Source organism: Musa acuminata, chromosome BXJ3-6, assembly GCF_036884655.1.
Source record: "Musa acuminata AAA Group cultivar baxijiao chromosome BXJ3-6, Cavendish_Baxijiao_AAA, whole genome shotgun sequence".
In the NCBI taxonomy this organism is placed as follows: domain Eukaryota; kingdom Viridiplantae; phylum Streptophyta; class Magnoliopsida; order Zingiberales; family Musaceae; genus Musa; species Musa acuminata.
The window spans coordinates 1401319-1424228 of record NC_088354.1 but is presented as its reverse complement, the minus strand read 5'-3'; the positions used below and the strand labels follow the sequence as shown (position 1 = coordinate 1424228).

At 39.6% G+C, this 22910-nt stretch overlaps 2 protein-coding genes across 8 annotated transcripts; both read left to right on the top strand.

Moving 5' to 3' along the window:
• Positions 1-353: 353 nt before the first annotated feature.
• LOC135641090 (beta-hexosaminidase 3-like) lies at positions 354-8699 on the top strand. 7 transcript variants are annotated; one of them, XM_065156133.1, is made up of 6 exons: positions 356-929; positions 1045-1432; positions 1525-1680; positions 2402-2467; positions 2722-2822; positions 8552-8699. In XM_065156133.1, exons 2-6 carry the CDS (start codon positions 1386-1388, stop codon positions 8659-8661), a joined length of 480 nt encoding a protein of 159 aa, XP_065012205.1. In that variant the 5' UTR covers positions 356-929; positions 1045-1385; the 3' UTR covers positions 8662-8699. The 7 variants fall into 7 exon arrangements, 6 of the variants coding, with proteins under 6 accessions (XP_065012204.1, XP_065012205.1, XP_065012202.1 ...); XM_065156130.1 differs by lacking the exon at positions 8552-8699 and adding an exon at positions 4122-4901 and having other exon boundaries at positions 356-876; XM_065156131.1 differs by lacking the exon at positions 8552-8699 and adding an exon at positions 4122-4901 and having other exon boundaries at positions 356-899.
• A 5353-nt stretch (positions 8700-14052) lies between these two features.
• Positions 14053-15971, top strand: LOC135641089 (oligopeptide transporter 1-like). Its single transcript, XM_065156127.1, has 3 exons — positions 14053-14509; positions 14678-14775; positions 14859-15971. Exons 1-3 carry the CDS (start codon positions 14231-14233, stop codon positions 15433-15435), a joined length of 954 nt encoding a protein of 317 aa, XP_065012199.1. The 5' UTR covers positions 14053-14230; the 3' UTR covers positions 15436-15971.
• Positions 15972-22910: the final 6939 nt, after the last annotated feature.

Here is a 22910-nt window from a genome sequence, read left to right as displayed (position 1 = left end):
ATCATTAATTGGGTGGTGTGTGACACATACACCCCATAAGGATGATGATGCGCCATTACCCGCTACTTACTTTGTGGCGAAGCTCGCGTCGAGATTACATGATATGTGGCGCTATTCGTGCCACGCTGCCCTGCTCCTGCTCTTCATCCCTGATTAACGTATGCCTATGAACGTATAAATGTACATACACGTCACATCCTTCGAGCATGCTATTATGGACATGGGAACGGAATAGCTATGCCATTTCCATTATGTACACTGGAAGTAAGCAGAGGGACCGCGCAGCAATAGTTGCCATTTCCATTTGGAAATTCAACCCCTCTTCCTGTGCTTCTCTTACAGCTATGCATATAAAAAGAGGGAGGGAGAGAGTAACCGCACCTCCACACCTCGTCCCAACTACTGACTGAACCCCATACCTTACCCTTCCCATCTCTTTTCTCTCAACCCACCATTGATGCCCTTCAATTCATGCCAACCACTCTCTTCTGAAGAAAGAGAGAAGTTCCACTGCCATCACTTCCCCTCCTTGGGAAAGACACATACATATGTGAAGACACAAGCTGCAGCGGCGTGTTTCTGTTTCTTCTTCTTTTGCAGCACCATTGATGCCCTTCAATTCATGCCAACCACTCTCTTCCGAAGAAAGAGAGAAGTTCCACTGCCATCACTTATTTCCCCTACTTGGGAAAGACACAAGCTGCAGCGGCGTGTTTCTGTTTCTTCTTCTCTTGCTTGCTGCATACTAAGTGATCGAGCCTAGTGGGAGGACAGAGGGAGAAATTGGCCGCCATATAAGGATGGTGGAGTTTATGGCGGTCGTGGTGATCAGGGGGTACGACGCGTAGCGGGACCCGGGGGGAGCAGATGTGGGAGGTGGGGTACAGCAGCGCTGCCATGTCCGCCACTCCCCTTCCTTCCTCATGCTCGTCCGTATTCCTTCTCTTTTTTTTCTTTTTCTTTTTGTGTTCCATTCTTTCCGATCATCTCCTGTTTCTGAGTTAACGCACTTTGGACATCCTTTTGTGATCTTATTCTCCTCAGTAAGTATGCGTATGTGTATGCGAAGAAGCACAATCATTATGTTAATAAAGGTGGCGGAGATGATTAGCGGGCCGGAGAAGGAGGACACCGTGGTGGCGGAGATGATTAGCGGGCCGGAGAAGGAGGACACCGTGACATCGGCGCCGCCTCTCGGCACCTTTCTCGCCGTCCCTCCTTCGCCCGTAATCCCTGCCACCACCCGTGAATGACCGCGCGGGTCCCGTGATGATTCCTCCCACCCGTGAACGACGCTACAAGGCGTGGAGACCCCGCAGGTCCCGTGATGATCCCTCCCACCCGTGAACGACGCAACAAGGCGTGGGGACCCCGCAGGTCCCGTGATGATCCCTCCCACCCGTGAACGACGCGGCTGCCGAGCGGTGGCGACGTACGAGCCTCTCTCCCATCACACTAATTACTATCTTTAATACTAATCTAATCGAATGGCATCCGGGGATTACACGTCCTCGCGGGGGGCAGGGGGGCAGGGCGGTGGCGGCAAAGGCTGGCGCGGGCGAGCCGCGCGGTGGATAAGCAATCCTTCCCCTTGGAGATACCATCATATCCAAGACTGTGGGCTGGTGCATACTCCTACTCTGAGCGAGATACTAAGGCTGATGCTCTTGAAATCGCACAGTAAGCAATGAATGGCTACTTAAGCATCCTTTTCAAGGTTGTGGTATGTTTGTTCTTGGAGATTGTCACACTGGCCTAGATCTGATCATTAACCAGCCATCTGTACCTAGCTCTCAACAAGAGATGGTGAATATGCTAGGGTTATACCTAGATCATTACAGGCATATGACTTTTTAGGACAAAAAGTTTGCATACAGATATATTTGAGTGTAACAGACATCTGAACTAAGAAGAAAGTAATTATTTTTTCTTATGTGATGTCTAGTTTCCTTTCATCAGTTGAAATATTTTTTCTTGCAATGTATGACCCATATAATCTCCATCACACTACTGTTGTCAGTGTATCTGCATCATCCCCTCATGCACATTTATCAGTGGCACATATGATCAGACTTCTTAAAATATACTTAAGTTTTAATTACATGCTAAGCAGGCCTACTTCTTCTCTGTGGTCATGCACATATATTAGTGGCACATATGACCCTCTGCTCTGATGAACATTGAACAAACCCCTAAGAATATACATTCTGGTGACAAGAATTGGGGACAAAAGCTCCTGTATGATGCCTCACATGCATAAATTATCATCTGCACTTGTGTATGTTTTTAAATGGTTCATATGTGTATACCTGTAATTTATATATCAGTATGAGTTTTATGGTGCTTCTTAGTTTCTTCATGACTGAATCCTTTTTGTACTTCTAAACATGAATATTTTCAGGTATGCAGAAAGAAGGGGAGTAAACGTGTTGGCTGAGATTGATGTGCCCGGCCATGCTCTCTCATGGTAGATAAAGTCCAAAGGCCTTTTAGCTCTTATTTTGTAGTATGGATTTAAAAATTCTTGAATTTTTAACTAAAAGAAATCATGTTGTTATTATAGTAACTCATACTGCTCTTGGTGATCATAGCCTGCATCTCCAAAGATGTCTTCTTTTCTGCAATGCAATATTCTTTTTCAATTTATTTGATTTTTCTCTGTGAATTGGGTTGGGAGTGATTACACAACCCAGATAAAACTCTATAAATTATCTTTTGTAGGGGTGTGGGCTATCCTGATTTGTGGCCCTCAGCTGAATGCCAAGAACCACTTGATGTCAGTAAAGAGTTCACATTCAAAGTAATTGAAGGAATTCTTTCTGGTAAATTTTCTTCTTCTTGCTGTTTGCATCTAATACAATACGGTTTCAGTGATTTAGATGTTAACAAGACTAGCCACACATAATAATCAGGTTCCCAGAGGCACCTGACAAATAAAGCCAGAACTTTCTACAAGATTAACAGCAGAGTTTGATCATATCTGCAATTGATAATATTGGATGAATACAATACAGTGAATTGATACTTTTGATGTGACTTCTTTTCTAAGAATTTATTCTCAAAGTTCATGATATTTTTAGTTTAGAAAAGCAAGTTAGATTATCTTTCATGATGGTTGTTAGATGAATGACTAATTCCTGATTAATGTTTCAGATTTCACTAAGGTTTTCAAGTTCAGGTTTGTCCATTTGGGGGGGGTGATGAAGTTAACACAAGAAAGCTCATACATTTCCTGTTAATTGTAATAGCACCTCATTTGTTTATGCCTCAACATGTTCTTTTTAGTCATCATGGTCAGTGGTGGGCAAACTTGAAACTTGTAGAGACAACGGAAACTATCAAATACTACTTCACTGATTTAACTTTCTTTTTGGGTCATTTCTTGACATTTGATCTTTACAAACTATCAAATACTACCTCACGAGACCTGCAGGTGAGACTGCAGGGCAGAGCAGGCTCACGGGACAGGCTCACGAGACCTGCAGGTGAGCCTGCAGGGTAGAGCAGGCTCACGAGACCTGCAGGTAAGCCTGCAGGGCAGAGCAGGCTCCTGCAGGCTCACGAGACCTGCAGGTCTGCAGGCTCACGAGACCTGCAGTACATTAGCGCATCCCACGAAGTAGCTCACGTCGTTGTCGCTAGCACTGTCGCCTCACGGATGGACTGGCTGGCTTTTGAGAAGGAGTAGGTCGAGCCATTCTCTATAAAATGGTACACATAGTACAACAACGAGTACGGGTTGTGAAATAGTAGCGTGCGAAGGATGGCTGGTGTGATGCTATTTATTTTTATGTTGTTTATAATGATTATTTTAATGTTTTTTATTGGCGAAGGTAAAGACTGCTGTGCCGAAAAATTACCGTGTTGTCTTCCAAATCCAGCGTCGGTTAACGGCACTATGTAGTTTATTATCATCTAATCCTCCTCGTTAACTTAGGTTATCTTACTAGGGAAGTGTGATTAACTTCTTAGAGTTGTACTTTAATTTTGTTTTGTAATATATGGCTGTGATTAAGCGTTTTACTCTGTATATTGATACTATGAATGGAATGAAGAGGAGGTTAAATCTCTGTTATGCACAATATGTTTTTTTTTTTTTTTTGCTTGTTTCTTTTTTTCAGGTTTGATACGTGATTCTCCCTCCGCTTCGATCACCCGCCGACAAAGGAGGGGCGCTCTGCCTCCTCGGACGAGGGCCCGGTACTGCCATTGTTGTCCTCCGACTCGGCATCGCCGGCGAAGCTCGAGTACAGGCCTTCCAGACGGAAGGCATTCGGGTCGTACCAGGCCCTGGGCGGGCACAAGGCCAGCCATCGGAAGCCTAGCAGCGGCGTCGAGGAAGCCTCGCCTCGGGCTCTTCCACGACTAGCGCAAGCGCCTCCACGGCGGCCTCCGGTGGCGGCAGGGTGCACCGGTGCTCCCTCGGTGTGCCTGAAGACGTTTCCGTTGGGGCAAGCGCTGGGTGGCACAATACGTGCCACAACGACGGGAGCGTCGGCAGCGGCACTACCCCGGCGGCGATGACGTGTCGGAGGGGGCGAGCTCGAGGCACATGCCGTTCTATCTGAACGTGCCAGCGTCGCCGGACTCGGAGTTCGACGACGTCAAGCGTTGGGTGGCGGCGGCGGTGAAGGAAGAGGAGGAGGTGCAGAGCCCGCTGGCTTTCAAGAAACAGAGACCTGTCGTCCCACATGAGCGAGTCAACTCCAGTACTGGAGACCGGAGATCACCGCCGTAGAGGAATGAAAGCAGCCCCAGAGGAGAACTAGCCATTGCAATCGGACTGTCTGTTCTGTACAAGACCGAGTATGAGTGAAATAGTTGCTCTGTGAGATACATGGCCAAGGGTGCGATTCTAGTTGTCTTTTTTCCACCCCAATCCGAATCCCGTGCTTCCCACACCTCGTTTCCTCCTCTCCTTTTCTTCCTCGTCAGCCATGCCGGTGTTCACGTTGCCATCAAGAACCAGGTGACAAAAAAGTAAAAGGATTTTGAAAGCTATAATGTGCCGACGCCAATCCACTTAGTATAGAAGAATATTCCCACCATCCAGTTCACGATTTTTTTGCATATTTAATTCCTTAACTATCACAGCCACACCGACACCTTTAAAACCAATAAAAGTATATTTGGCAACCGAATCACAACTGTTTCCATCAAATTAATCCTTTCCACTATATTTAGAGATGCTTTCATCCTTTATATCTACTCAATATACAACTTATTCTCTCTAATAGGAGTATTTGGCCGATGAAGAAGGTGACATGCCCCTCCCTGACATCTTTCGTTTTGACTTCTTACTGTCATCCTTTTAAGATTCTTTTTCATTTTCTTCCTCCCTCTCCTCTTCTTTCGGGTTCGATTCTGGATGACTCTCCGATCGAGCAAGTTCGGTCGACAATCCCACCAACAGATGATAACACATTGCAGTTCTTGACGTTCCGAACATGGTTTACCGGACTCCCCAATTTGCATCCTCGGGTCCGTAATTACAGCATTATCTTCTTACCGACCGCAAATGTTCGATTTATCACAAGTCTGCATCGACATCATCGTGCTCATCGTTGGGAAACTAATGGCTAACATGCTACCAAACAAAGTGGTACGGATGCCATGCACAAACTGGAGTTTCTCGTTGAATCCGGGACCCTTCAACTTGAAAGAACATGTGGACCACCATGCTGGCCAGCACGGAAAGTGCTTCTGCCGGCTTCGAAATATTGTTCTTGTCCAAGATCTTCTACCACAAGGATATCCCATTACCGCTGACCATGCTGCTGGTGCTATCGATTCAGATGATTTCTTCTAGTATCGAGAAATTGGTATTAAAATAAATTTATTATTTATTTATTTATTTTTTTATAAAGAAAAGGTAATAATATGGTGCTGAATTCTGATGATTTAGTTAGTTAGTTATTCTTCGATGATTTATTCATTCTTCGATGGTTTAGTTTGTTAATTCCAATTGATCTTTCCCTACTTCCGATCAAGAAGTTACGATTGTAAATGCCTTGTGGCGTGTAGTTTCTCGGATATGGGTTTGCTAGCATATTCATGAAGTTGCTAGTGGAGTCGCCCTATATGTGGTGGCCTTCGACCCTAGTAGACATCTCCTTCTACAGGTGGCGTGACTCTCCTTGTAAACAATGCACAAGATAGGAGACTTTTTATTTTTTTAATTAACATGTCTTCGTTGTTTCAGTTGTTAAAACAAATACTTTTGCCTGTTCAATCTCAAATGAAAGGAGCTGGAACAAATGAGGTGAGGTCTAAAGTTAACACCGCACTCAACATACAACTTCTTCGATGGGGGGATTTCAGTTAGTAGCTTCGGCCACTTCAATGAAGTGCTACACAAACTCAATGAGGAAACATGGGATTGTATATAAGAAGCATAGTTTCTTTGTAAGATTGCTAGTTAATAAGTATGATGATAAAAATTGGATATTAGCCTTTGTAGGTGGAGAAGGATACTTGGATGTGATCTTAACATGGTGCTAAGTCAAAGATGCTAGTTTGTAAAATCTTGATACATGCGTCACATGTATCACCCTAGTGATGTGGAGATGCAACAAAAGCAATACAAGAGATTTGGTTTAGAGTATGACTTCCTTTATGTAGCAAGAACATATCTCAAAAATTAAAGATGTGAATAAACAAATGCCTCTAAAAGACATGATCTTGGTTATCTTTCTGAGTTCAATGGCTTTCTCAACTTGCTAAATTCCCAAAAGAATGTGCCTCAAGACCTACCTTATCTACAAGAAGAATTAAGTGTAGTTTACCATGAAGGAAATATATATTAAGATTCTAACTTCGATATCATGGTAAGAATTTTCTTTTATGACTTTGTTTGAATAAACTTTAAGTATGATCTATCGATTGAAGTCTCTTATGACTTTGTCCAAATATAGTTTAAGTATAGTCTATCGATTGAAGTCAAATGTACATTCGATTTGCCCAATTTAGATAGAAACAACTTCAACTCAATCTATGGACTTAAGTTCTTGTGATGACCATCCCTTCATTCATATTATTTGATTTTTTTAAACCCAATATTGTTAGGATCAAGAATGATACTAAGAGAGGGGGGGGTTGAATTAGTGCATCGGATAGAAACGACAAATTTAAGTGATTTCGGAAAACTTCGTCCGATGAAAAAATTTAGTTCGACGAAAATCATTTCGGAAAGACGTTTGACTTGAATAAGTTTGTAAGTGAGTAGAGAAGAGGGGATTGGACAATTTGCAATGAAGTAAAGTAGAATGCAACAAAAGTAAATTATGCACCAAGAAGAGAACATGCTAAGTTTTTAGTGGTTCAATCGTTTGACCTACGTCCACTCCTGATACCTCCTCCAATGAGGTCACCGGCTTCGACTATTGATCTTTCTTGAAGGGCATTGATCAATCACCCCTTTACAGAACTTTCACAAGTGGCTCATTCTTCTTTTACACACTTTTACACTTAGAAACGATGGAAGTGAACTCTCAACTTTTGTAAGCTATTTCACCCATTCTTATCATTTCTCTATTCTCAATCAGCTGAGAAATAAGGAGTATTTATAGCCCTCAATTGGCTTCCGAATTGGAGCAAAAAAAATCACATCCTATTGAGACAACATTGTAAATATTTTTCTTCTAATCCAGATTAATATAATAATTATTATATTGCAGGGATTTTCAACTAAGCTTTTATTAGAGATCATAATTGGGTACTTGCAGGTAAACCTATTGCAAATATAGCATTCACAACATACGACTTTACTGCACTTAATTACGGCAAAATTTTTCATCATAAAATTGAAGCTAGCACATTACATGAAGATTCCTCCAAAAGTAATGTTCCAGGTATTTTCTGGATCACTGTGTTATATCCTCATCTAGCTACTATCTGAAAAGATTTGTAAATTAAGATACATCGCAACTTATCGCAACTTATGTATCACATATTGACATGTTCTTGCAAATCCAAATTTTGAATTCTATAATGTTATTATATTATACTTACCATCCTATATGTTTTCTTTACACGTAGATTCCAAGTGGTCTACTAGCATGTGTGGTTAGCTTTAGTATCCAATGCTGGATCTTATACTCAGTAAAGAATATATGTTATCCAGAATTGTTGCCCAAGGGAAGTCCTTGGACATGCCCTTGGGAAAGAAGGTCATTCACATTAGGAGTCACATGGGGTGTTATAGGTCCAATTAGAATGTTCTATCCTCATGGCACATACTTCAACATGTTCATCTCCATCATTATTGGACTCCTTGCACCAGTGGGATTATGGATGTTGTCGCGTGTATACCCAGAAAAAACATGGATAAGACTAATTAATTGGCCAATTATATTTAGTGTTGGTACCATTGTGCCCCCTGCCACTATGGTTAACGTTTGGTCATGGTTCATAATTGGTTTGATATTTAACTACTTTATCTTTAGAAGGTTCAAAGAATGGTGGGCACATTATAATTATGTGTTATCAATTGGATTGGATTCCGGAGCATCTATTTTGACCATTTTTGTTATTTATTTTCTTAAATCTCGAGGTATATATGGACTAGATTGGTGGGGTTTGGAGATGGACGACCATTGCCCCTTGGCTCATTATCCAACAGCACCAGGAGTTGTTGTAGAAGGTTGTCCCGTATTCAATTAAGATGATCAATAAATTTGATCGACCGGTATGTGACTATCATTAATTTGTCGAAAGTATGTTATTGTTTATGTTTCGGTTGTTAAAACAACATAATTTGTTTTGTTTCAGTTGTTAAAACAGATACTTTTGCTTGTTCAATCTCGTTTTTGGGTATGGAGTAAAAAATAAAAGGAGCTCGAACAAATGAGGTGAGGTCTAAAGTTAACGCCACACTCAAAATTTTCATATAAAAGGTTTATGAGAAAGTAATTATTTTGCTAAAATGCTAAAGAAATTTTAGAAATTATTGTATCTTGTTCCTCTAATCCTGCCTTTTTTTTATCTTAACCTATGAAATCTCAACAAAAAACACCTTCATCTATGTGTCGTCAAGTCTCGAAAATGTCGTTCATGTTGTTCAACCGAGAATATCATTGTCATTTATATAAATAATATAATAACATCAAAATGGAAGAGTTATATGAAAGTTATTCATACAAGAAGCTATTTATTTATCATTACAACTAAACCCATGGAAGGAATTTATTTATCATTATAAGTAAGCCCACAGACTATGCGCTTATTAATCTTGAATTATTATTATTTTTAAATGTTAAATTATCATGGAGATTAACAATACAAATCTAAAAGACTGTAAATGACTAATCACATCGAGTTTAACAATACAACATTTCACCCATATAAATGAGAGTTAAATGCATATTTATAAATCTCATCAAGTTTAGTCAATGCAACTTTTCACCGCATAACACTCAACACTCGGTATTACCCTCAGGGATACCCACAACATTAGTGTTCTCAGCACCACTAAAATAAAAAAAAATTATTTCAATTTATTCTCTTGTAGTGAAGCGAATATGTAGAAACGCGAACATGAGTATTTGCATAAGGTGTAAAATTAGACATACATATTTATTGATGTAAATTAGTACATAACATGTGAAGGGGTCCTTTGAACAACCTATCATGACCCTTCTTTCAGATTTTCTTTCTTCATCCATTACTTCCTCGCTTTTGCTTTTGAATTAAATCGTATGTGTGCCACTTAGAGAGTTCAGCTTCTTCAATAAGTAGCTTCGACCACTTCGTCGGAGTGCTACACAAACTCAATAAGGAAACAAGGGATTATATATAAGAAGCATAGTTTCTTTCTAAGATTGATAATTAACAAGCATCATGATAAGAATTGGATATTAGCCTTTGCAGGTGGAGAATGGTACTTGGATGTGATCTTAACATGGTGCTAAGTCAAAGATGCTAGCTCTTAAAAGCTTGATACATACGTCACATGTATCACCCTAGAGACACAACAAAAGCAATACAAGAGATTTGGTTGAGAGTATGCCTATCTATATGTAGCAAGAACACATCTCAAAAACTAAAGAAATGAATAAACAGATGCCTCTAAAAGACAAGGTCTTTGTTATCTCTCTCGGTTCAATGGCTTTCCCAACTTCTAAATTCCTAAAAGAATATGTGCCTCAAGGCCTACCTTATCTACAATAAGAATTAAGTGTAGTTTATCATGAAGAAAAGATATATTAAGATTTGAACATCCATATCATGGTAAGATTGTTGTCTTACGACTTTGTCTGAATAAAGTTTAAGTATGAACTTACAGTTAAAGTCTCTTACGATTTTGTTTGAATAAAGTTTAAGTATGATCTATCGATTGAAGTCATATGTACATCCGATTTGCCCAATTTAGATAGAAGCATCTAACTCAATCTATAGACACAAGTTCTTGTGATGACCATCCCTTCATTCACATTATTTGATTTTTTTAAACCCAATAAATCTACTCTAAGTTCATGTAATTATGTTTCGAGAACTAACTGTTTTCTATATCCTGGTAAGCTATATACGGTTTAGTAAATTTCACCTATCATCATAATGATTTTGACTTTTTCTTGAGCTATTGTTTGATATAAAACCAAAACAATTTTATTGATTTCTCTTGAATGATTCTTCCCAATGAGATTAGTGATTTATTTTATATATATATATATATATATATATATATATATATATATATATATATATATATATATATATATATATATATATATATATATATATATATATTCGTTATTATTGGACTCCTTGTACCAATGGTTGAGTAGATGTTGTCATGTGTATATCTAAAAAAACATAGGTAAGATTAATTAATTGACTAATTATATTCAGTGTTGGTTCATTTGTATCGCTTGTCACTCCAATTAACATTTGGTCATGGTTCATTGTTTGTATAATATTTAATCGCTTCATCTTCCGAAGATCCAAAGAGTGATGGTTATGTTATAATTCTATTATCAATCGGATGAAATTATATACTTATGGATATGATTAAGAGCATGATTGATTATTCTTTTGTACCCGATTCAATGTGATAGAAAGCTATGATGATAGTTATGTATAATTTGAATAGAGTTTCTAGTAAGTTAATTCCATCAATTTTTTTTTAGTCATGGACTGATTGAAAACATAACTTGAGACATTATATATTGTCCTAAAAAAATGAGTCTTTAATTCACATAAAAAATAAATAAATTTAATACTTATTTTTAAATATTTTATTATTTATCTAAATTTTTTTTAACACTATTCGTGCTACATTGACCTCTCTTCATCCCTCCCCGATTAACATATTTCTATATACGTAACATATCTCTATATACGTATGTATGTATATACATAACGTATCTCTATATACGTATATACGTAGATAGAGGCAGAAATAGAAGAAATTAGGGGGTGTGGTGGCTGCGTTTTAGAGGCAGAAAAAGGCATAAATAGGGCAGTAACATGGGAGAAGGAACAGCCACGGGATTCCAAAGAGAAGAAGGAGAACAAGGCAGAAATGGAAGAGAAAGAAAGGGAAGAAGACAAGGACAACGCAGAGAGACTGTTCTCAATCATCTAGCAGTGTTCTCATCTCAGGTTAGATCAAATCTACAGTAGACTCTTGCTGTGATTACTTGGGGAGGTTTTAGATATTGTGGGCAGTGACGTGATCCTTGTATCCCAGTTATTCTCTTGTGGTTGTTGCTAAGATTTAGGGCAAGAGATTGAGATTTGTATATTCATTATTCTCATAGTGGATTATCTCTAGTTTGCCCCGTGGTTTTTACCCTTCACATTGAAGGGGTTTTCCACGTATATCTTGGTGTTCTGTTTGATTGTGCTTACATTTAATTCTGCTGCGTATTATGGTCTTCTAGTATTTGTTCATATACAAAGGTTATTCCTCTTTATATCTATATCATCACTATCTTTAATACTTCCTCGTCGTCCCTCCTTCCCCCGTGAACACGCACCCGTTAACGCCCGCACGTGGGCCCTGTCCCGTAGGTCGGTCCCTCCCACCCGTGAACTCCGTAACAGGGCATGGGGGATTGCACCTTAGGCTAATCTAATCGAGTGGCAGACAATGGAGACGTGATCTAAGGAGAAGAGGGCGGAGTACGTGTTCATGGCGACGGAGAAGGACACCGTGGCATCGACGCTGTCCTCGTCAACCCGCCCTCCCTCCCTCGGCACCTTCCGCGCGGTGGACCGGGCACTGCCGTGGATGTGCATCTCCCGCTGGAGCGGCTCGCACGCCGCCACCACTCGGCAGTCGCGGTCCCCCACGCCTTGTTGTGCACGTGACGGAGTTCACGGGTGGGTGTGAGGGATCACTAGACCTACAGGGCAGGCTCACTCATCCTACTTGCTCTTGCGCTTGCTACTGTGAATCCCTCTCTGTTGTCGCGCGACGATGTGGACGTCTCGTGGTGGCTGTCTCTGCTTGTACGAGATCTGCCGGACGCGACGTGGGCAGACAATGGAGACGACGTGGTGGTTGTCGACCATGAGGTTCCACTTCAGAGACGACGAGGTTTCCGATCAATAGGACCATTGGCGAGGCGAATGATACGGGACCCATAGGACCGACGCTGAACATTAGCGCATCGCATGAAGTAGCTCACGTCGTTGTCGCTAGCACTGTTACCTCACGGGTGGGCTGGCTTTTGAGAGGGAGTAGGTCGAACCATTGTCTATAAAATGGTACTCATAGTACAACAACGAGTACGAGTTGTGAAATAGTAGCGTGCGAAGGTAAAGACTGTTGTGCCGAAAAACTACCGTGTTGTCCTCCAAATCCAGCGTCGGTTAATGGCACTATGTAGTTTATTATCATCTAATCCTCCTTGTTAACTTAGGTTATCTTATCTAGTGGGATGTGTGATTAACTTCTTAGAGTTGTACTTTAATTTTGTAATATATGACTGTGATTAAGCGTTTTACTCTGTACATTGATACTATGAATGGAATAAAACAAGGAGGTTAAATCTGTGTTATGCACAATATGTTTTTTTCAGGTTTGATACGTGATTCTCCCTCTGCTTCGATCACCCACCGACAAAGGAGGGGCGCTCTACCTCCTCGGACGAGGGCCCAGTACTGGCATTGTTGTCCTCCGACTCGGCACCACCGATGAAGCTCGAGTATAGGCCTTCCAGACGGAAGGCATTCGGGTCGTACCAGGCCCTGGGAAGGCACAAGGCCAGCCATCGGAAGCCTAGCAGCAGCGTCGAGGAAGCCTCGCCTCGGGCTCTTCCACGACTAGCGCAAGCACCTCCGGTGGCGGCAGGGTGCACTGGTGCTCGGGGTGCCAGAAGACATTTCCCTTGGGGAAAGCGCTGGGGGGCACAAGAGGTGCCGCAACGACGGGAGCGTCGGCAGCGGCACTGCCGCGGCGGCGATGACATTGTCGGAGGGGGCGAGCTCGAGGCACAGGGAAACGTGTGTGTAAATAAATAAAAAATAATTGTTAGAAGAAAAAAAAAAAAAAGACCTCGTTGCTCTCCCCATCGCCTCACACCTTTATGAGGAATGAAATATTAGCTTGCATGAACCAATATCTTCTCCCAATCGCCTCACACCTCGTTTCCTCTCCTTTTCTTCCTCGTCAGTCATTCCGGTGTTCACGTTGCCATCAATAACCAGGTGAGAAAAAGAGAAAAAAGATTTTGAAAGCAATAATGTACCAACGCCAATCCACTTAATATAGAATATTCCCACTATCCAGTTCACGATTTTTTACATATTTTTTTTGGGATCACTGACAGATTTAATTCCTTAACTATCACAGCCACACCGACACCTTTAAAACTAATAAAAGTATATTTGGCAACGGAATCACAACTCTTTCTATTAATGGTTGGACAATTAATCCTTTCCACTATATTTAGAGATGCTTTCATCCTTTAAATCTGCTCAATATACAGCTTATTCTCTACTAGGAGTCCTACCAAATGGCCGATGAAGAAGGTGATATGCTCTGACATCTTTCGTTTTGACTTCTTACTGTCATCCTTATATGATTCTTTTTCATTTTCTTCCTCCCTCTCCTCTTCTTTCAGGTTCGATTCTGGATGACTCTCCGATCGAGCAAGTTCGGTTGACAGTCCCACCAACAGATGATAACACATTGCAGGTCTTGACATTCCGAACATGGCTTATCGGAATCCCCATTTGCATCCTCGGGTCCGTAAGTGCAGCATTATCCTTTTACCGACAGCAAATGTTCTATTTTTCACATGTCTGCATCAACATGATGGTGTTCATTGCTGGGAAACTAATGGCTAACATGCTACCGAACAAAGTGATAAGAATGCCATACACAAACTGGAGTTTCTCGTTGAATCCGGGACCCTTCAACTTGAAAGAACATGTGGCGACCACCATGTTGGCCGGCACGGTAAGTGCTTCTGTCGGCTTTGAAATATTAACCATATCCAAGATCTTCTACCACAAGGATATCCCGTTACTGCCGGCCATACTGCTGGTACTATCGATTCAGGTGATTTCTTTTGTTATCATGAAATCGGTGTAAAAAAAAACCATTAGTTATTCTTTAGAAAAAGTAATAATATGGTGCTAAATTCTTCGAATGTTTTAGTTAATTCTAGTTGATCTTTCCCTACTTCCTTTGAAGAAGTGACAACTTAAAATGGCTTATGGTGTGTAGTTTCTCGGATATGGGTTTGCTGGCATATTCATGAAGTTGCTAGTGCACTCGCCCTATATGTGGTGGCCTTCGACTCTAGTAGACGTCGCCTTCTACAGGTGGCGTGCCTCTCCTCGTAAACAATGCAAAAGACAAGAAACTTTTAATTTATTTAACATGTCTTCGTTGTTTGCACTCGTAGAGCATTACACGAGCCGGAGAAAAGAGCCAAGGGAAAATTGTCACGATATCAGTTCTTCATCATAGTCATCGTTGCAATTTTTACCTACAGTATTGTTCCTGTTTACCTTTTTCCTTCTATCACGGCTCTATCGTTCGTTTGTTGGATATGGAAAGACTCGATAACTGCGCAGCAAATAGGTTCTGGATTCAATGGATTAGGCATAGGCTCTTTTGCGTTGGATTGGATGACCATGTCATCCTACATGGACAGTCCTCTGGCAGTTCCTGCATTTGTGGTGGTCAACATGATGGTCGGATTCATTCTTATTCTTTATGTTCTAGTACCATTATCTTATTGGAATAATGTTTACGATGCCAAACGCTTTCCTATTTTTTCATCAAGTATTTTTGACATCGATGGGCAATTTTACAATGTGTCCCGGGTTTTAGATGAGAAGTCACTCACATTCAACGAAGAAGCATATAACAATTATTCGAAATTATACTTCAGTGCCTCCCTTATGTGTAGTTATGGTTTTACCATGGCTTGTTTTACGTCAAGCATCTCTCATGTTGCTCTCTTCTATGGGAGGTAGGAACTGTAACTATTTTTTTCTTGTAAATAAATATTCATTGTAATGTTTGTTTTTGGTACAATTAGTGTGCTATTGTTTTTATAGTTGAAATAATTACTTTAGTCCTGCATGTTATAATCTTGTTCGTTGGTAGTGATAACTTTAGATAGTTCTCTTCTGGTGTTAAGCAGATCGATATGGCTACAATTTGTCGATTCATATCGGCATCAAATGCAAGATGTTCACACGAGGTTGATGAAACAAAATTACGAGTCTATTCCCCGGTGGTGGTTCTACTCTCTACTCTTCTCCATGATGGGTTTTGCCATCTTGGTATGTGAAGTATTTAGCGATCAACTTCAACTTCGCTACTGGGGAGTTCTATTAGCTTGTGCCTTGGTGTTCATATTTTTGCTTCCAGTGGGTGTCATGATGGCTACTACTAGTTCGGTAAGATGAATATTGAGTCATCGTATACTCGTATATGGTTGTAGCCCAACGTTGTCAACATTTTTCTTCTAATCCAGCTTAATATAATAATTATAATTACTATATTGCAGGAATTTCAAATAAAACTTTTATTAGAGATCATAATTGGGTACTTGCAGTCGGGTAAACCTATTGCAAATATTGCATTCGCAACATACGGCTCTACTGCAATTAATACGGCAAAATATTTTACTATGGATATGAAGAGAGCATATTACATGAAGATTCCTCCAAAAGTAATGTTCTTGATACAGGTATTTTCTGGACCACTTTGTTACATTAAGATACATCACAATTTATGTACCATATATTGACATATTTTTGCAAATCCAGATTTTGAATTTGCTAATATTATTATATTATATTTACCATCCTATATGTTTTTCTTTGTATATAGATTCTAGGTAATATACTAGCATGTGTAACCAGCTTCAGCGTTGGATGGTGGGTCTTACACTCGGTGAAAAATATATGTTATCCAGAATTATTGCCCAAGGGAAGTCCTTGGACATGCCCTTGGGAAAGAAGGTCATTCGCTATAGGAGTTACATGGGGTGTTATAGGTCCAATTAGAATGTTCTATCCTCATGGCACGTACTCCATCATCTTTATCTTCATTATTATTGGATTCCTTGCACCAGTGGGAGTGTGGATGTTGTCGCGTGTATACCCAGAAAAAACATGGATAAAACTAATTAATTGGCCGGTTATATTCAGTGTTGGTACCATCGTGCCTCCTGGCACTCCGGTTAACGTTTGGTCATGGTTCATAACTGGTTTGATATTTAACTACTTTGTCTTCCGAAGATTCAAAGGATGGTGGGCACGTTATAATTATGTGTTATCAGCTGGATTGGATTCTGGAGCAACTTTTTTGACGATTATTGTTACTCTTTTTCTTCAATTTCGAGGTATATATGGACCAGATTGGTGGGGGTTAGAGATGGATGACCATTGCCCCTTGGCTCATTGTCCTACCGCACCGGGAGTTATTGTAAAAGGTTGTCCCGTGATCAATTAAGACTATCATTGAATTTGATCACTCAATTTGTAGAAGGGATATTATTGTTCATTGTTCAGTTGTTTAAAAAATAATTTTCTTTATTTCAATTGTTAAAATAGATACTCTACCTAGTCAATCTCAATTTTTTTTACAGAAAAGATTAAAAATGTCATGTTGATTTTATTAAGAAGATAAGCTGAAATGTATCCCATCACTTGTATATGGAGCAACAAAACCAAAATTTTTAATCTCGATAAACAATTCTACAATGTCCTTCGTATTAACATTTGACAAAGAAGCATGCAACAAATACTCAAAATTGGAATTCACTTATCGTAACGGTGTGGTGACACATTTTCTTTTCCACATCTCGATTGGTTTTGTGTTTTTGGGTATAGAGTAAAAAAATAAAAGGAGCTTTAAAAAAAATGAGGTTAGGTCTAAAGCTAACGCTACACTCAATTTTTTCATAAAAAAGGTTTATGAGAAAGTGATTATTTTACTGTGTTAATTTTTTTTTAGAAATTATTATTCCTCTAATCCTGCCTATTTTTTATTAACCTATGAAATCTCAACGACACATTCATTTGTGTCTTCGTGTCCCAAAGATAGACATGCTATGTCTTGTTCAACCAAGAATATCTATCATTTAATAAAACAATATAATAACATCAAAATAAAATATTTATATGAAAATTACCTATACAAGAAACTATTTATTCATCATTATAAGTGTTAGGATAAAGAGTCGTTGACATCTTAATCAGCTCGACGTGATCCGGGCTCGTATGAGCAACGTTATTCGAGATGCCTCAAAGGTAGAAACATCGAGCTCATGAGGTGTTTCTAACATGAAAATCGAGGTCACGAGAGGCTTTTCAACTCGACCCTTTTGATACTCAAGTTAATAACTCGAGATGAATGTAGGCGTGAATAATCAAAAGAAGTAAAAGACCCTCTTATCATGTGGGTGAGGCTCATTCCTTCATCTAAGCCTCTAGGGCCTTATTAAAAGTCTTCTCTAATTTGTCCCGATTTTTTATAGAGTGAATTAGTTCTCGAGTCCCTTGTAGTCTTGGCGTCAGTTCTACAACAGATCGATCTACCACCATTCTGCTCTTTCTCCTCAAGTTGTGATATCTCCTATTTCTTGTACAGGCTTCTTTTGATCTATTGGTCGTTAGACGATTGAGGTCCACGCTCCGCTTTTCAACAGCTCAAGAGGAGAGGAGGTCCTAACCTCTCCTTTGTTAAGGGAGGTAGTTCTCATCAACACAAAGGTCCGTCGAGACTTAAAATAAAAAAAACTCACATGACTATGATTTAGTAATGAGTGCACCACTCCTATATTACTTACAAGCTAAGTATTTCATCCCGATCGAGTTCGATTTTCAAGTCCCTTGACCTTGTCAGCGTCCATTTGACTTCACGCTCGTGTCATTTTGCTTATCCTATAACACTCTAGAGATGGGACTTTGTCTTCCCATCAATTCGGTGATAGTGTTTTGCCTATAATGATGAAAGATATAGCTCTCTAGATAGTGTTCAAAACGTGACACTATCTGATAGTGTTTAACGAATAATATTGGTGTACTGAAATTACTGTGACCCGTAAACATTTTGCTGCACCACACCGCCACCATCTATGGGGAGGTGGCCTACCTCCTCGACCTCCGCGTCTCCCCCTCTCGTCGGTGACTCTCACCACCCGTTAATCTCCCCCACCACACTAATCATTATATTTAATACTAATCTAATCAAGTGGCTTCCTTAGGCGAAGGGGGATCGCTCTGAAGCTGGTGCAGAGGCTGGAGGAGTGGTCTAAGGAGAAGGGGGCGGGGTACGCGTACATGGCGATCCTAGTGCACCCCATGGTAGCCCGCCGCCTTCCGCTCCCCCCACGCGTCGCCGTCCGCCGCCTAACCCACACGAAAACAACCGTCGTCACGACAGAGGCACCTACCAGGGAACATCATCTTCTAATTGGTGGAAAGATGTGGGACTCGGAGGTACCACCACTGGGAGTCGATCGAAATGGGCTAGTTCGACCATGGTGGTAGACCGAAAGCTACATGGTTCGCATCTGCCTACATCTCGCCGTCATCACCATCACCCAGGCGATGTGCACCCACCATCACCATTATTAATTGGGTGGTGCGTGACACATCCGCCCCATAAGGATGATGATGCGCCGTTACCCATACTTACCGTCCACACAGCTCCCTTGTAGGGCGAAGCTCGCATCTAAATTACATAATATATGGCGCTATTCGTGCCACGCTGCCCTGCTCTGCTTACACAGGAAGTAAGCAGAGGGACCACGCAGCCATAGTTGCCATTTCCATTTGGAAATTCAACCCCTCTTCCTGTGCTTCTCTTACAGCTATGTATATGCACACTGCTCTCTTTCTCTCTCTCAATCTGGTCTTTTTCTGTTCTCTCTCTGTGACTTATGAGCTGCTGCTATATATAAAAAGAGGGAGGGAGAGAGTAACCGCACCTCCGCACCTCGTCCCAACTACTGACCGAACCCCATACCTTACCCTTCCCATCTCTTATCTCTCAACCCACCATTGATGCCCTTCAATTCATGCCAACTACTCTTTTCTGAAGAAAGAGAGAAGTTCCATTGCCATCACTTACTTCTCCTACTTGGGAAAGACATACATATCTGAAGACACAAGCTGCAGCGGCGTGTTTCTGTTTGTTCTTCTTTTGCTTGCTGCATACTAAGTGATCGAGCATAGTGAGAGGACAAAGGGAGAAACACTGCAGCGGGGTCCTCCACGCCCTGTTGTATACGTGACGGAGTTCACGGGTGGAAGGGATCACGGACCCCACGCGCGATGGGTGAGACCGCGGAGACTTGTATGACCATGAGGTTCCTCTTCAGAGACGACGACGTCTCGGATCACTTATGACCGTTGGCGAATGATACGGGACCCATACGACCAACATGTGGATCCCATCGACGCTGGCTTAAGGCGTTAACCGGGTGAACATTTGCGGTCGGTCGGCAGAACAAGTGTTTCACGTCTGCGGAGACACTAGGCAGCGAATGCCGTGTCGACCACAAGGTTCACGTTCAGAGACGTATCACGTCTGTCGGAGAACAAGCCTTTGCTCACGTCGCTATCGCTGTCGCAGTCACCATCACTTCACGGATGGGCTTTGAGAGGAAGTGCGTCCACCGAGTGTCTATAAAATGGTTCTCTGCAAGACCGACTATGGCCAAATGAAATAGTACTCGGTGAGATATGACTAAGGGTACGATTCTAGTTATCTTAATTTTATTTATTATAATTATCTTATTTAGGATAGTTAATAGGGATTTTAAAGAAGTCTGTGTATTGTTGCAACATTACAGAAGATTTCTTAGGATCCCATTAACTATCATCATTAAGATAATTAAGTATTAGATTAATATTTTTATTTATGTATATTATCCCGTGCATGTGTAATTAAGTGTTATGAATGCGCTTTAATTTTATAATGTATATTGGTTGTGTTTGTATGTGGATACTGTGAATGGAATGAAATCTGTGTTATATGTAAAACTTTCCTTTTTCGGCTACTTTATTATGCCACAATATTTTTTTTCTTTTTTGCTTCATTTTTTTTTTCAGATTTGATACGGAACGGTTCTCCATCGGAAACCTAGCGGGGAGGGATTCGGGTCGCACCAGCAGGCACAAGACCAGCCATCGGAAACCTAGCAGCGGCGTCGAGGAAGCCTCGGCCTCGGGGCTCTTCCACGGCAAGCGCAAGCGCCACCGCGGCGGCCTCCGGCGGCGGCAGGGTGCACCGGTGCTCGGTGTGCCTGAAGACGTTTCCACGAGACCAACGCACAAATTAGTGATTTATTATTATTATTATTATTATTATTATTATATATATATATATATATATATATATTCATTATTATTGGATTCCTGGTACCAATTGTTGTATAGATGTTATGTGTATATCCTAAAAAAACATTTGATGTGTGTTTTATCATTAATGATGAGAACTTACATTTGACATATTTGAAAGCATATGTATTGCTTGATACCAATTAGAACAAACATGACAGATCAAGAAAAAATACCAGTTATGAACCACAGTTTTTGGGCTGAGTTGACTCCCAAAGTTGTTGAAAGTCTCTTCCCTGTTCATCAAGTAACACAAGTTTTAGAGCAGAAACAACCAAGGACATACAATTCATCCGGATGTAGAATTCATACCAATTGATGACTTCATATCCATGTGATAATGCTATTTTTTGTGCACGCAAAACAAAATACTTGTAGCCCTGAGATTCATTCATTCCATGTTTATTCAACCTGTAAAATAAATTACATAATGTTGGAACATAATCTAAAGTTTATCCGAGTTAGTGTTAAAAGGTGTTATCTAGAGTCATACTAAATTCTTTGTATATGAGTAAGATCTTCATATATGAGTTAAGACTTTGTAAGCTTGATTAGGAGAAGAGTGATGGATAAACCTCTATGAATCATACAAGTTTACCAAAATTCTTTGCAATTTTCAGACAGATACACCTTTTTTTTTATGCTTGTCAGACAACGAAAGTTACTGAAGGATTAAGGAACAAGAGATGAAATATAATTGAAAGTTATTGGAGGAATGCAAATTTATAAGAGAAACAGAATCTAATGATTTTTTGAATAGAGTGAAACTGAGGTTACATTTTTTATAATAGGACTAAAAAATAGTCCAATCCTATTTAAAAACATTGTAATTCAAGTATCCAATTTTTTAATTAAAATTTAGAAAGAAAATTTCTAATAATTTACAAGTGATTTTTGGCCTAAGTGATTGTAAATTATTTTCAAATTAGTCGATACTAAAAAATTGACACAAATGTTTTAAGGACTAAAATCAGTGAAAATATCTATTTTGAAAGTTGAAAATATCTATTTTAAAAGTTTGAAATAGAAAAAGTGATTGTTCAAGCCTTTACAAAATGTTTTTAAGGTTTTATTAAATCCTGGATGGCTTCGAAATAGTTGACTGAATTGGCATTATTTTTTAATGAAGAAATATTGTTTGTAAATGAGAACCAAAAACAATGTAACTCGACTCCTTTGGATAACATACGACGGTAATATTCACTAGTTTTTGGCCTAAAGTAATTGTAAATTCATTTTAAATATCAAAATTGAAAAAAGGTACAAATTGAGCTTTTCAAAGATTTAAAAAATTAATGACCATATGTTTTAAAAAATTATTACATTAAATAATTTATAAGACACTCAAACATGTAGTCAACCCTTACATCGATTAATATTGCAACAATACACTAACCATTAGGTTGTCTCAACAATGACATGAAAATTCTTACTTTAAAAGATTAAAAATGAAAAATGATCATTTGGGTCTTATATATTATTTCCAATGTTTTGTGAAATTTTGGATATTTCTAAAATAGTTAGACCTAAATTACACTATTTTTGAATAAAAACCTAAAAATTTGAAAACAGTGTAACTTTGTCTCCAAAAAAAATTATTTCAAAACTTTAGAAAACGTTCTTTAATAACATATAAGTGATTTTTAGTACAAAATAGTTGTAAATGCATGTTAACTTGGCCCTTTTAAAAGCTTAAAAATATGTGAAATACTTATTAGATGATTTAGGCCTTTGTAAATAGTTTTTTATGTTCTTAAAAATCAGAAATTAAAAAAGAGTTAGACCTCACTTTTACTCTTTTTGAATGAGGTTATCCTACATTTAAATAGGACTAAAAAACAGTGTGACCATATTTAAAAATAGTTGATCTAAAAAAATAATTTTCTCTCAAAAATTTAAAAATACTTGTATACTAATAATCGTGGTCTTGAGTTTTCTGTTGAGGTCTATCCTGTAGAGGTACTCAAATTGGATCAAATAAAAGTACAATGAACTTTATTTGGAATCGGACTTTAATGAACTGCTTTAACGGTTAAAATAAATATTCATACCTATTTTAAAGGCTTTTTGGATGGGGTTAAATTGTTTTA